This window comes from Takifugu flavidus, chromosome 17 (genome assembly GCF_003711565.1).
Source record: "Takifugu flavidus isolate HTHZ2018 chromosome 17, ASM371156v2, whole genome shotgun sequence".
NCBI lineage: Eukaryota > Metazoa > Chordata > Actinopteri > Tetraodontiformes > Tetraodontidae > Takifugu > Takifugu flavidus.
The window spans coordinates 5,877,695-5,893,199 of record NC_079536.1 but is presented as its reverse complement, the minus strand read 5'-3'; the positions used below and the strand labels follow the sequence as shown (position 1 = coordinate 5,893,199).

The following is a 15,505-nucleotide window of genomic DNA, read 5'->3' as shown; positions in this document are numbered from 1 at the left end:
ATTGGTCTGTGTGTTTTGGTGTGTGTGTGCACTTGCGAGGCCGCAGTGTCTCCTTCAAAACACAAAATCTCTAAGTGTGCCACTTGAAAGACAAGGTAATTAGCCATTTGACATGTAGAGTTGTGATTTGTTATCTTTGGATGAGGATTTTAAGTGTTTTGCCAGTTAGGGGTGAGGTGTGTGTTTATGGTGTTTTTTACCTTGATGGCCTTGCCTGATGTACGGTGTGTATGTATTCAGTATGCAGAAACAATGTTGAAATTGGTTATTTTTAAGAAACACGATACTCATTTTCTTTGTTTTTGTCTCCTTGCAGGCAACCCGTGCCACCCTCACAGCTCACTGTTCGTCCCTGGGCGACTCCTTAGGGAAAGAAAATGAGCTAGCGTTAATCATTGACGGCCAGACTCTGAAGTACGCTTTGTCCTTCGATCTTCGCCAGGCCTTCCTGGACTTGGCGTTGTCCTGTAAAGCTGTGATCTGCTGCAGGTAGGTGGCAGAGTGAGAAACCGACTCGTTGCCTAGAAACGCTGCAGCCTTCCAACAGGGCTCACTTTATGGCGCTTCTTTCCTGCGTCTTTATTTAACCTCTGCATATTATTTTTTTAACCGTGCAAATCCAGGAGGTTGCTGTGATTTTTGGCAGGAGAGGGTAATTCTGGGTGTCACTGCAGTTTAAATCGCCTAAAAACTTCCTTTTAATAAAGTCAGCAAACTAAGCCAATCACAGCAGGCGGCTTGTAAAGAAAACATTTACGAGATCAATTATGTCCGTAATTACACACAGATGAATTTTCACTTTGATTTGGGCGTATGTGTGCATACATCTGCAGACCTGCGTCCTACTGTGCATATGTTTGAAAAGGTTGTATCCTATATCACCACAGGAGCTGTGGAATACACAGCTCTGCATGCTAATGTCAGAGCCATGAGTCACGCACCGTTAGCTGTACCGGCACACACAGCCTGAGTCCTTTCACATTTCCATCAGAACAAAGCAGGCGGTGTTCCCTTGCTGTCCTTACCGCCAGCTGTGCTGTTTAACAAAAGTCTTTCCGCTCATCTCTTGTCCACGTATGCGAGGATGCGTCTCGGCCGGGAGTTAAAGCCATTGGCTCTCCCCTGCACATCCAGGTCACATCCGGACTCAAAGGTCTTTCTTCTTATCCTCGTTTAACTATGGCTCATTCTCATTGTCTTCAGTCATCAGTGTTGGTTCTCAGGCGTTAGGCATAAACCCCAAACATCAGTGTCATCTGTGCCGACACCCAGGGAGACCTGAAAACATGTATAGTTCTGTAAGAGCAGTTTCAAATATCTGGGGCCATTCATAGGGGCAGATTTAGGTCAAACTCTAGGGTTTTCATAAGAGCCCTTTCATTGGTTACGAGTGTGTACTTGAAAAGGCGTCAGTAGGGTCCACTATCAACAATCCATGTACACGATGAACTTATGTTCGTTTTGTAGAGGAAATGAGAGAATAATGTGGGTACTTCTCCCTATAATCATGTTGCATTTACTCTGTAGGAGTGGAGGGTATATATTGTGGCTGAGTTGGACGTGATTTTCTGTCCATCTGTTGCTGTCCCTCTATCCCTCATCATCTGCGCCAAACATAAAAAGTCTGGATCTGGAAGTAATCTCCGATTCTGTGCCAAAGAGCAGAGATCTGCAATCACGTGAGCTTTAAAATTACCCCACGCTGGTTCAGTTACAGCTCTGTAAATGCATAGATCAGTGACCTGTCGTCTTTAAATGACATTTAAAATTAAAAAAACTAAAAAAAACTGAAACATTAGCTGGAGGTTGTGGAAATTTTCCAACATGTGGGCACTGGACAGCAAGAGGGGAGCCGGTGTCTCACGCGTGTGTGACATCTCTTAAATTTAAATCTCAGGGTGGCTTCCTGACTTCACTGCGTTTGTTTATCAGAGGTCTTAGTGGGCTGCTCTTTCTCTGCTCGGCTCTGCCACAAACTGCCCCAAGAGCCTTTCATCTCGCCGGCTCCACTTTGCACAGGCCCAGACTCTGTTAGCGGGCGCTTGGAGGGAAGGTAGAGGCAGAGAGGCAGATAAAGGAGAGATTTGTGATCAGAGCGAGACGAGCAGCCCGGCACTTTAGGAGCAGGAAAAACAAAGAGCGGAAGCCGATCCCGTCCTTAAGCAACATCTGCTGAGATCTCCCCGTGGAAACGCTGGAGAGGCAGTGTAGGAGGAGGGGGCTCTTTTTGGATGTATGACCGCTAACCAGACCACCCAGCTCAGTGATTTCAGCTTGACCGGAACACAAGTGGTCTCAGATAGTGATGCGTCCCTCTTGACAATGACCTTTGGGCTGCAGGTCTGGAGGGTCGTTTATCTCCTGCTGATTAAATTTTGCTGCATTTTTATTTAAAAAAAAATCAACTGCATTCATGTGATGGATCATGCAGCTGCCTGTAATTGAATTCTGTAATGTCATTAAGAGAGCAAAGAGTGACATCTGTGTGCTACGCCCACACAAAATAGGTCCTCCTCTTCTCAGGAACTGCCTCAATTGGATCGTTGTCCACAGTGGATGCCCAAAACGTTGCTCTGAGATATACGTCCTCTATAAATGACCTTGAGTGATAACCCTCAATTTAGAAGGCTGGATCAAATTTCTCTTTTTTAAAGATATTTGTTTTCACCACACAGGCTTCAAGTAGCACGGACAAGGCGCGCTTCAGTTATGTGTACACGTGTCCAGCAGCAGGAACGCCTTCTCATAAAAAATCATGTTTTGAAAACAGAGGAAAAACTCAGTGAGTCCAGAATTACATTTTTGGAGAACGTCAACACGGGGAGATTATCAGTACTTGATATTCTTGGTATTTAAGTTAATGCGTTTCAGAATTATGTTGAAATAAGACTTAGTTTTAGCAAAATAAGGTTTTGTGTAATGGCTGATCACCTGATGAGCTCACTCCTGCATCTGGAAACTGTCAAACGTCTCCAAAAAGACGTGCGAATGGCCGATGACAGAGGACAGCCATCAGCTCCCCGTCTGAAAGCGATTCCTCTCTGTTTGACTGCTGTGTTTTCGCTGTTGTTCGGGACAACAGGATGAGGATGGATCGTCATGCCAAGGAGGAATGAGGGGAGTGAGATTATTGAATGTGGGTGGAAGGCTGTCTCACAGGGGGGACCTGGGCCGTGTTCTTGTTGAAGAGACCAGCAGCTGTCAGGAAGAAGCTGTTTTCTGATTTGGCACTTTGGACTTGATGGACTGCAGTCCCACCTGAGGATGGGGGGGGGGGGGGGTCCATGCAGCCTGCCAGTCCTCCTCTCCAATATGTGCAGCCTGCCAGTGTCCTTGGTATAGTACGCCGATGATCCCCAAGAGGAGTCTCTCAGGATGGCGAGGGCGCCTGAAGTTCAAGAACAACTCCATCAAACGCCAGATGTTGATCTGCCACCTGTGGGTGGGGCCACGGCCATCGGAGATGAGGGCAGCGGTGCCTGCAGACTCCAGGAGCTTGACAACCCGATGACTGGAGGTGCAGCTGTTGGTGCAGTGGAGGCAGAACAAAGCATCATGAGAATCCAGTGTTGATGATTCAGGGGTCAGAGTCATGTTTTCCCAGCTTTTACAAGCTGCTTCCTGTCACGCAGGCAGACTCTGACCCACCCGCAGGTAGATTCAGGCGTTTTCACCTGGGAGAGCTTGTGGAAACAGAGCCGAGACCCACAAACATGTGGCAGAGTAACAAATAACACACTAATTAAGCCATCTTGTGCCTCTAGCTGCACTAAATAACTCCAATTTGACAACAGTTTACATAAAAAGGAGGTTTAATCCAACACGACAAGCTGAACTACTCCTGAACTACACATGATACAATTTAATGACAAGAACAATAAATCATTATTTTCCTCGCCATCCACAAGCTCTCAGCAGTCTCTTTCTCTCCCTTTCAACTGTTTCCCATTCCTAAAATTTCCAGGCTTTATTAGTCTTTGGTAATGGTTGCCATCCTTGCCCCCCCCCCCTTCCCAAAACTACTTTTTGTTTTCGTTCTCTCTCACACTATTCTTTAATCAGCCAACCTCTCCGTGTAATTTACCCCAGTTGAAACCAGCTGTCCACACTCAGAATGCTAACCGGTGTTTTTCCCCCCTTTTTTCTTTATCCTCCACAGAGTGTCTCCCCTGCAGAAGTCCGAGATTGTCGACATGGTGAAAAAACACGTGAAGGCCATCACGCTGGCGATAGGCGATGGGGCTAACGACGTGGGCATGATCCAAACGGCTCACGTCGGAGTGGGGATCAGCGGCAACGAGGGCATGCAGGCCACCAACTCCTCCGACTACTCAATAGCACAGGTGGGACGCAGACACAGCAGCCACGGAGGTTATGGAGATTATTCCGCCCATGTAGATGATACAGCCATACCAGCTCATTTTAAGGCACACTCTCCTGATCTTTGATCTCCGTGAAAGGGGAAATTTGAGGGTCATTCAGGTATCACGGTTGGTAAAACAAACCTAAACACACCGTTGTTCAACCAGGAACCACGTCACTCGTAAATAGTATCAAATAGCAATTTTGTACTGTTGAAAATCATGTACCGGCAATCAAATTATTAAAAAAGTAAACCTGAATTGAGAGGTCGTCCTTAACGTTTGTGTTTCCCCATAGTCACGGTTTGAAAATGTTAAGAGGATCATCAGGATTCTCCTAATTACTGTCTTGTCTCACACTTTCGCTGATTGATTATCTCTTAGCCTTTATCCATCTCGCAACTTATCTCAATTGGAGATTCTTTTTTGTCCCCCAGTCACATTCTTGGTGTTTTCTGCACTTTGGACTCCTTCCTTTTCTCTGTACTCGCCTGATAAATGCATTTGCCTCCCTCTGATTGGTAGTTCTCCTATCTGGAGAAGCTGCTATTGGTCCACGGGGCATGGAGCTACAACCGTGTCACAAAGTGCATCCTGTACTGTTTCTACAAGAATGTCGTCCTCTACATCATAGAGGTAGAAGCTTCACACACACACACACACACACACACACACACACACACACACACAGAGTCATATTAACAGAGATGTTTTGCAGCTGTTTGTCGACATGCTGACAGTGATGGATGGGGTGCCCTCCTGGTGTCTGCTTTCTGTCTGTTTTTACACACACGCACACACATTTAGGGAATAGAAATTGGGTCTGTAGATCAGCAGTGTCAAGACCCTGGCACTGAACAATTTAATGTGTGTGTAGGTGAAGAGATACCACACTCGTGGGCTTCCCTGCTATGAGGGGTATTTTTCCAATCCTCCCCCTCTGACATTAAGGATGCCAGCAGGTGCAGGTCCTCATGGGACCATACTGTCTTGCAAACATCACCACTGGGTGTGTGAGTGTGTGTAGGTTTCCATTATTATCTCACATGATTGGCTCCCTCTAGGTCAAAGGTGAGAGGCTGTCTCTGTCCACACGATGAAGAAAGGATGGGGGGTGGTGGCCGTGTGTGTTCATGTGTTTGTGTCCGTGACCTTACCCCTGGGCTGTGTGCACACTGCTGTATAGCCAGGAATGCCACAACTCCCACCAGTAGCCCCCAAACATCTCAGGCTGCCACAGCTCACCAGTCAGCTGCACGTCAATGCAGACGTTAATTGAAGGCTTCCCCAGGGCCCAAGTCACATTTAGATATTGTGTCCTTTTCAGCTGTTTGATTGAATTTCATACCACGATTGGCCGACTGACCCCCTCCCCCCATCTCCCATGGCCTCCCATCCCTCTGTTTGTGTTCCAGCTCTGGTTTGCCTTTGTCAATGGGTTCTCGGGGCAGATCCTTTTTGAGCGCTGGTGTATAGGCCTCTACAATGTGGTGAGTACCCAACCTCGTGCCTCCTCTCACTCTCCACCATTTCTTCACCCCCTACGTGCGCCCCCACCAACGTTGTCATCAAGCACCGTCTTTGCCCGCCCATCTATCTCTTCATCCATCTCACTCGACTTCGTCTTCTTTTCGCCGCCTCTTTTTCGAATGCCCGAAACGACCGCGCGCTCAAGAATGCGTTTCGTTGACAGCCGTGTGCGTCTTGAATTCTTCAGGCTCCAGGAACATTATGGAATGTGTTTTAGTGCCGACAGTCTGATGTGAATGCTGATTGGGGAGCAGGACAAAGTGCCCCAACATTATTGTTTTAATCTCTCCCTGGCTGTTATCAGTGTAGTCTAAATCCAGACCACTTTTTACAAGATTAAACCCAGGTTTAATCTCTGTAATCATAATCTCTTTAAAGTAATCCCTTTGAAATTTGATTATTGTTCCATCGTGACCAAAATTAGATCGATGTGGGAAATAAAGTAGCAAAGAAGGTGTTTGAAATCTCCACTACAGTAAGAAAATTAAAGTCCAACAGCTGTCGGAGCATTTGGGACACATGATATCAAATGATAATCCAGTGTTCGTGTTTCATTTCCCTTTATATTGATATTTTTAAAAAACTGCTGCTTCGTATTTTAAAAATCAAGTTTGATGAGGTGAATCTTCTGTGGAAACCTGCAGATTTTCACTGCACTGCCTCCATTCACTCTGGGGATATTCGACCGACCGTGCAGCCAGCAGAACATGCTTCGCTTCCCACAGCTCTACCGAATCACCCAGAATGCCGAGGGCTTCAACACTAAGGTACACACACCTATTTACTGTGATCCAATAACAGACACACTCACACACAGTTGCTGACCTCGTGCAGCATATATCCAAGCTTTATTACGCGTCTGCCTTCATTTTGCCACACTTTGCGGCTCGTCTTCGGGATTGCCGAGTGATGCCTTCTGTTTGTTTGGGAGTCCGGCAAGTAAACAAGACTTGCGGGGAACCCGGGATGTTTCCACGGCAACCTGCAATGAGATTCATCGGGCCCGAATAAGGAAGTCTTTCATTTTAGAGGGTGAACCAGCAACCTGGCCTGCTGTGTGTGTGTGCAGGAGAGAACTTTTGATGGCAAGAACACAGTGGAAGTTATATGTAACTGTGAGGAACTGCTGTTTTTTTTGCGTGGGGAGGGGGGGCCGCACAGGCACATGTGTGTGTTGGCATTTGCCCATACTGACCTCCCTTTTTTTAACTTTTCTGTGTTCCTGCCTCTGTCTTCCAGGTGTTCTGGGGTCACTGTATCAATGCACTGATTCATTCCATTATTCTCTTCTGGTTCCCTCTGAAAATGCTGGAACACGGTGAGAAGAGGGAGCGCTGACGTAGAAATTTCACAATTCTTGTTGTAACATCTCATGTATGTTCCCTCACAGACTCGCCCTTCAGCGACGGCCTGGGAAATGACTACCTATTTGTCGGAAACATGGTCTACACAGTAAGCAATTGCTCTTTTTCTAACAGTTTTCCCCTTTTTGTCTTTTGCCCTGCAGGGTTATAGATTATTTTTTTATACTCACAGCAGCATTGGCTCCTTCAGTCTCGTCTAGCCACGCTGTCTCCTCTTGACACTTATCCACTTCTTCCCTCCGCTCACTCCTCTCCTTCACATTCTTACTATCAGTTTCCTCCCCACAGTCTCCGGTGGATTTCATGTGGTGTTTATTTGTTGCATTAGTGTCCTTAGGGCTTCTGTGTTCACAGAAATTGCTGTAAAACATTAATGTTGATCATCTCTCCGCTCAGGAGCAAACTAAACATGATTCTCTTTATTTTTTTATTTGCCCCCCTCTCCCCTCCCTTGTGTGTTTGTGTGTAGTATGTGGTAGTTACAGTATGTCTGAAGGCTGGAATGGAGACGACAGCTTGGACCAGGGTAAGAACAGTAACACGCTCTAATGTACTATGCCACATGTGCTGCATTTTACTTGGTTGCCAATAAATAAAAAGCTTTACAGACAGGAAAAGCAGGGGGGAGCTGTGGCTCACACTGTTCGTCTGGTGGTTTCACTAAACTCCCTTTCTCAAGTAGAAAAAAGACAAACCCTAAAACTTTTGTCCAAGTGCCCAGCATGCTAGCTGGCTTCTCTGCGGACGTCCTCCCATTCACACACGAGAGCTAAAAGAAATGCAGGCGGCCTGTCGCATACTTCTGGATGGAATCTCGGCAAAGATAGGATTACAGTGCATGTGTGAAAGTGACGTCGGTGCTATTTCACAGTCACCAACACGCATTTGTCAAGTCCTAAGCTTTAACAGATGTCTCACATTTGCAAAGATGATTTTGATTCATAAAAATATGAAAGAGCTAATGGTAAAATGTGCTTAACTGCTGGTGTTAGTGGGATTTTCGGGGGTTTAAAATCAGTTTCCCATGTTGGGTATGGAGTGCCCTGTGTATGTTGCCATCTGTAGGTAAATAAAGGCCGAATAAATGCAGCTCTGCGTGTCCCTGCGCCACCGGTTTTCCTCCTCGGTCTTCACTGGTGCCCTGAAACATACAGAATACTCATCAATACACGATTGAAATAAGCAAAAAAACAGCTGGATGTTACAACAAAAACGCTGAAACACCACAGGGAACCTTTAAATGTGGAAACTTAAGATGCAAAAGATGAGTGAACATCATCGTAGCTCAGTTAAAACCCAGAAAAGGAGAAAAACAGAGCAGGGAACAGTGAGATTACCATCTGTTGGATGAGGAGTGCGTATAGAAACATACACGAAAAGAGATTTGATTTAATATGGTTCACTTTACTCATAAGAAATATCTTTTTACACTTTTCAACATCCAGGATATTTACTCTGGCCTGATCATCTGTTACATTAATCATATAGAAAGGGCAGTAAATCAGTTTACTGTGATTTATGCCCCTCTTTTGCTTAATTGAATGATTATGTTGATAGTATCATCATACGTCAGATCCTACATATAATCCAGACACTTTGTGTCCAAATGAACACGTCACAGACGGGATTGGACCATTTATACTGTTGGAGACGGAGGGAGGGAGATTTGCGGTACGGACAGAACGGCGCTGACACTTGTGCGTTCAGCTGTCCTCACAGCCAACAGCCTGGCAGTAATGAAGCAGACTCCCACTGGAATTCACACAGTGTCCCCTTACAGCAGATCACAGAGAGCGGGACCAGGGCGGGAGGGAAAGGCTGCTCATATCCGGATGAGCCGCACGTCTAGGTTCCTGACCTCACGCCACCTCGCTTCTCTGTCTCTTAATCTCCGCTCCCTGTGCACTTTTTTCCCTTGCAGTTCTCTCACCTGGCAGTGTGGGGAAGCATGATTCTCTGGATGGTCTTCTTTGCCTTCTACTCCGCCATCTGGCCCACCCTCCCCATCGCCCCCGACATGCGGGGCCAGGCAAGTCAAACGTTTCACTAACCCGGAGACAATGGGGTTAAAATAACCCATCATCTGCCCCTCAGTTGTTCCTGGTGGACAGTGAAGAAATGTGCCAGCACATTTACTGATTTCATGTAATCAAGGAGTTCTCTTTTAACAGAGTTCAGACATAATTATGGTCTGTTTGGTCACGGTGCGGAATGGTGCACTTATTACTGGGGGTCAGGAAAAGAAAAATCAATTCCTATGCTGCTGATTCTATAGAGCGGATATTGGGTCAGGAAATTGAGCAGAATGAAAAGCATTCAGTGCTTTTTAAGGTCAAATCAAGACATTTACGTCAGCATTCAGGCTGATGGCTTTTCCAATGGGATTTAATATTAAGACATCTCTTGTCAAGTTTTAGTTCAGGATGCTTTTTATAACCCGGGCGGCGACTGTGGCGCCTTCCAGACTCACCTCTTGGGTGTTCCACGTCGCCTCAGCTGGAGCCATCGCAGAGATTTATGTCCGCCGGCCCCTCTCACCAGGCTCCCTGCACCTGCTGCATGTCACCCGAGCTCCGGGGCTTTTACGGCCCTTTGCGGAGGTGTTGACTCAAGAGATGGACCTGCTGCTGCTGCTGCTGATGACGATGATGATGATGATGATGAGGGTCAGGAGGTGGGGGAGGAAGGGATGTTAGGTCCTTGATTGGGAGCAATTGGGGACTGGACAGAGGTGCCCCCGCTAAGTAGGTGGAGGCCCTTGGAGTGGGCAAAGGAAGTAGGTTCTAGTGTCTATTCAGTTAAAGTCCGAAATCAGGAATGCAGCCAAGCCTCCGCGCAGCTGCCAGTTCAGAGACATTAAACACCACCAGCCCCCATAACTACCAGATTAACTCTCTTATTTCAGCTTCCTCTATTCTATATTTCCATCTGTCTGGGTGGGAGGAAGGGGAAGTCTTTGTGTCTGCGAATCCAGTTCCGTGCAGCTTCGCAGTAAATAAATACATTTACGAAGGTCGCGCGTTTACGGTTCTTCATCTCCGCTCGGCAGTTGGATTTAAACAGCAGATACAGATAATTGAAAAGCAACTCAAACAGACATGCTGTGTTTAAATTATACTGGGTTATATAACTCCAACATTATAGCTTTATCTTTATAGCAAATGTCTAATTGTGGAATTCAAATTTAACTAGAAGTATTTTAAGTGGGTAAAGTATACCATGTGCATTATATAGCTGAACATTTAGTTTTCCTGGCAGGTATTTTTGGCACGACTGTATGGTTCATTCAGTTGTGGAAGGTTCTGGTCACACTGTCGATAACAGAAATGTCAAGACAAGAGCGTCCACTTTGTTTCTGATGTTATCCAGCTGAAGGGGACAGAGATTCCAGAGATTTACGGTTGATTATCCTTGTGTAGCTGGAGACTAATTTGTCTCTCCGTGACACATGACGTGCATGCTGAGGAAAACTAGCACTGGGAGGGAAGGAATTGGAGAGTCAAAGGGAAATTGTTGGAATCATAATAAAACAATAGTTGCCTGGCGGGTGCCACAGGATAAAGAGAGCTGTAGGAGTGAGAGGAGAGGAGACAGACTGACTGACACATGTAGACAGTGGTTAGATACCAGATTAACCCCTGGAGACAGACGGAGGGGGGGGTCAAAGGTCAGCAAGGCCAGCTGCATCTGGCCGCATCAGGTAGGGGGGATTTTTGATTACTCACTAGTAGTTTTGAAGGGTGTTTCAGCTCGGGAGGTGCTCAGATACAGCCTCTGAGAAGGCAGTAAAGTATGCAAAGGCCTCTGTTCTTTTTTGTTTCTAACTTCGCTCCACTTTTTTCCCACATGTGTTTATCTGAGCTCGGGAAAAAATGACTCAGCGGCAAAATTAACGGAGTTTCTGTGCTGTCATTGCAGGCTGGCAAGGTGATGCAGTGCTGGCACTTCTGGCTGGGCCTGGTCTTAGTGCCCACCATGTGTTTACTCAAAGACTTCACTTGGTCCGCGTAAGTGGAGCACGTTTTTATAAATATAAGGGGGAATCCATACATCCCAGCGACGTGTTTACATTACCCACACTGGGCGCGTGTCAACTCTTTATTTAATGAGTGCTCTTCGCCCGTCTGTCTCGCTGATTTTGCTTCGCAGCATGCGACGCACTGTGAGGAAGTCTCTGCTGGAGGAGGTGCAGGAGCTGGAGGCTCAGGCCGTCGACCCAGGAGCAGCTGTACTCAGAGACGCCAGCAGCCGCAGGTACGGCCACAGGAGGGACTTTGATGTGTTTTAACATTTAGGATGAATGCATTCATTTATGTGCACAATCACATAAAGGTGATATTTATACAGTATATAAAGAAGTTTACTCAAAGAAGCTGAAGAACTTTTATTTGATCATCTCTCCACCTTCTGTCATAGAGTTGATTCAAATCAAACTGGCCATTTTAAACCTCATAAAGGTTGCGGGACATTAAACTGTAAAGGGACACCTGATTCAAATTACCAGCCAAGTCTTTGATTGTGTGTGCGTGGCGCCGTCTGCAGCGCTGATGCCAAGACTGAGATCCTGCCGTAGCGCCACAGCCGTCACGTGTTGACTGAGGTAGCCTCTGGGTTTGCACTGTTCTCGGGCTGCTCTGGAATGACCCTTGTGTGTTTCCATTCATGCTTCTTATCTGTTTGCCACTTGTTCCCTGTATTTTTTTTCTTTGTGTGTCTATTTTTCTGACATTGCATCTCTGGGTTGCTTCTCAGGTGGATCAATTTGAGCTGCTGTACAGCCCTGGTGTGTTTCCTGAATGTGTCTGTAGTTCTTTTACTGCGGTTTATCTGTGCCTGGTGTTTTTAGAGCTTTGTTAGAGCTGGTTGTGTTGTGTAGTTTAGCGTAGTATACGTATATTTAAGTAGTTTTTTTATGGGCCTCCTTCCTGTCATCCAAGAAGATTCGATGTGCCTAGCCTGTCCAGTGTTTGAGCTAAGCTAATTAGCTTAATTTAGCACTTCACTTTCTTACTACTGCTCACAAAATCATAAAGAGTGTCTATCTTTTTAAAAATTGAGAAAAAACATGAGGAACCAAGTTGGTAATAATTAATCATTATAGTTTTTATAATAAAGTTAGGAATCTGTGAAGGAGTAGCCATTATAGGTAGGTCTGGGACTGAAGTGTGGTGACCATGACGCTGACCCTGCTTTAATCCCGGAAACACGCAGGCCTTCTACGTAACAAAAACACAGAAATAAAATAGTCGTGGGCAAAAAGCAATGGAGCGAAAGAGAAGCGAATGTGTGTTTGTAGCTTTTTGGATGGCGGAGAGGTCTACACGGGAATGAGAACAGGGGGAGTCTTATGGGAAGAATTCAAATGAGGCACATTCTCCAGACCTTATGAATCAGAAGAAATATAACCACAGAGGACACGTCAAGGTGACGCCGATGTACGAGCCTTTATTTGACTTGTACAGTCACCATTGCATCTGTCTTTTAGCAAGTTTCAACACTGCCATTTATCTAGCAGACATCTTTTGTTTTCTTTCACCCAAATTCCCATCTGTAACATAAATTATCAAGAAATCCAACTACCTGATCCAAATATTAACCCCATGAAGGCAGGGTTCCTCTGATTCCCCTCTTGGGTAAATGGAACTCTCCATTAGAAGATAAATGTATCTCTTTGCATTAAATAGTCCAAAAAAGAGAAACTCTGGCGCTCTCAGGGGTGCAAGCATTGTTGCGTTCCTGTGCAGCGCCTCTGTGGAAAGACCTAAATGTCGGCATTGATGATGTGACGGCTCGAGAGAGAAGTATCTGTGTAAATAAAGCCTGTGTGCGCGCATTAGTGCGCAATATCTGGAAAAGGTTTAGTTATTTTTGGTGGCTGGAGGAGAGGAGCTGCAACGGCGTGTGGTCTCCGAACAGAGAATTCAGTCTTCTTCTTGGAAAGAGGGGCACTGGGAGGAGGGGGAATAGGGGAGCACGGCCGTCCAGTTACTCTGCAGCCCCTTTATGACTTACTGCTGGATTAAACATGATGTCAGGTACAGTCAGAATCACATCAGCCACCTACAGGATTTCTGACCTCCGGTCTGCTGACTCACAAGCGCCGTGTGTCTGTGCTAATGCCCGAAAGAAAGATTATCTTTTGAAGGTCTGTTTTTAATCATCCCGCAGCTGAAAATCAAATATTGTGTCAGGTCTCAGAAGAGCGGTTAAATCTGCCACAGCTCATAACTGGGTGTTAAGGAAGTCAAGTGGTTCAGAAAGTAGCGAGCGATTGTTGCGCAGCGGCGTTGCAGCCTGGATTCTCTCTTTAACGCAGCTTCTTTCTCTCTGCAGTCTAAACGAACGGGCCCGTCTGCTGACAAGAGTCTTTAGGAAAACACCTTCGAGCGTCGGACGCTCAAACTCAGTGCAACAGACGGTGTCGCGTAAGTATCGTTAGCAGCGTGCGCAGCCCCCTGGCGCCGCTCGCCCGTCATCGACGAGAAGAGAGCGCCATTCCCAACGCTCACGACCACAGCTCGGGCCCCTGCCAGTGTAAACTAAAACTGGAGAGGAGGAGATGAAAGCAGGGTGATGTGGTGGTTGAGAAGCTAAACTGGTTAATTATTATGACTGTTGTTTAATTAAGCGTATCAACCGTTCGGCTGGGAAAGCGTGGGAGGAAGTGCTTTTATTTCATGTAGCAGTATTTAGCCAGGAGCGCGCACGCATTGTTAGCAGAAAATTAGAAACCCCCTTACATACTTAGGTAATCCAACCTTACAGTCCTGTCATGAATACGGCCTTTGTTCCCCTTGTTGGGCTGTTTTTTCTATATATTTTTTGTGGTATGTGGTGGAAGTTAATGTATATTAGCGCTAAAAGTTTTCCGTCTCTTCTTTCTCTCCGTAGACGGTTATGCTTTCTCTCAGGAGGAACACGGTGTGGTGTCCCAGTCCCAGGTAGTGCGCTCATATGATACCACCCGCCAACGCCCCAGCATCTAGTCCCACCCCCGACCGAGGTTTTGGCTCACCTTGGCGATGGCCGTCGAGGTGACAACCGCAGAAATACTCACATGACACCCTCACGCCGCGTGACCAGCCCCTGCTGTGGCCTTATCTGGAGCTATGACCTAATGGGGGAGGGGGTCACGGTGGCACGGTGGCACGGAGGGACTGACCCAGAGACGGACCCGGGACGAGTTCACGGAATTAACATTCTTTACAGTCACTCGAGCTGCACAAGCATGAGAATCATACACAGGCATGACGAGTCGAGCCCAGAGACTGCTGCTCATAACCCTGCAGACTGGGTTGGCTTCATGTCACTGCGTGTACGTGTGTGTGTGCGTGCGTGTGTGTCTGATGGCGTACGCGTTTATCCCAGTATCCGTCTTCACGCCTTGGCGCTCCTGTGTTTGTGTGCATGTGTATGCATTAGCTACCACGGTTACCTCTCATCTAAAGTCTCGAGCTAAGCTAATCCATCATCATATGCAGGGTGGGGAGGGGGGGGGTCAAACCAAACGCACGGAGGGAGGGACCAGAACCAGGGAGCGCCAGAGCTATGCACCCTTGCTCAGAGGCTTCCCGTCACCTCTCGACCCGTCGCGGCGCTGCGCCAAACTGCCGTGCTCCGCAGAGATGCAACTAAGGCGGAACGCCCGCACCAGAGCAGACCGCCACCTCGCCGCAACCTCTCCAGCTCCAATGGGACGTCCTCTTGCTTCCTTCCCTTGCTTCCTTATCATGGCCGTAATCTCTGTAGAACTTCTGTCTTTAAATATTTAATTCTGTTTCCTGTTGACACGGCGAGCCTGACATCAGAGCTTCCACCTTTCTGTTGGATTTCCACTATTTACTGGACTTCTTCGTTGTCTTCTTGTTTATTTAAGTGAACTTCAAAGTGTACGTTTGGTCTTTTAATTCATGTCTGTTTTTTTACTCATACACGGAGAGTTTTAGAGGAGCATTTTACTTGAACTAGCGCTAATAGGCATCCAAAGGGATCTGATTATGGAGACACTCGCCAGCGTGTGTTTTTCTGCCTCGGGGATCAGTCTGAATGTAGAGACCACTCTGTGCTCCCTGTTGAAAACTTTGGTTCAGGAATGCAAGGCTGAAATGTTGGGAGGGCGGGGGTTGTCCATCTGAGTCCTAATCATTAAATCTAATCAATCCATAGTCTGAGTCGACGTCTCTGTCTCTTAATTAGAAGCCGTCCCCTCTGTGGGAAGGGTTGGACTATATGATTTGATATCAAACCTCT

At 46.7% G+C, this 15,505-nt stretch overlaps 1 protein-coding gene across 4 annotated transcripts in view; it reads left to right on the top strand.

Moving 5' to 3' along the window:
- atp8a2 (ATPase phospholipid transporting 8A2) overlaps window positions 1-15,420 on the top strand; it is a 34,148-nt gene extending 18,728 nt beyond the window's left edge. For all 4 annotated transcript variants that reach the window (XM_057012788.1, XM_057012787.1, XM_057012786.1 and 1 more), the window contains 13 exons: window positions 317-489; window positions 4,160-4,343; window positions 4,887-4,997; window positions 5,777-5,851; window positions 6,536-6,658; window positions 7,131-7,209; window positions 7,282-7,343; window positions 7,725-7,781; window positions 9,177-9,284; window positions 11,174-11,262; window positions 11,405-11,509; window positions 13,589-13,680; window positions 14,147-15,420. In XM_057012788.1, coding sequence (XP_056868768.1) covers window positions 317-489; window positions 4,160-4,343; window positions 4,887-4,997; window positions 5,777-5,851; window positions 6,536-6,658; window positions 7,131-7,209; window positions 7,282-7,343; window positions 7,725-7,781; window positions 9,177-9,284; window positions 11,174-11,262; window positions 11,405-11,509; window positions 13,589-13,680; window positions 14,147-14,241 — 1,353 coding nt within the window. In that variant the 3' untranslated portion in view covers window positions 14,242-15,420. The remainder of the gene's footprint in view (window positions 1-316; window positions 490-4,159; window positions 4,344-4,886; window positions 4,998-5,776; window positions 5,852-6,535; window positions 6,659-7,130; window positions 7,210-7,281; window positions 7,344-7,724; window positions 7,782-9,176; window positions 9,285-11,173; window positions 11,263-11,404; window positions 11,510-13,588; window positions 13,681-14,146) is intronic.
- The last annotated feature ends 85 nt before the right edge of the window (window positions 15,421-15,505 follow it).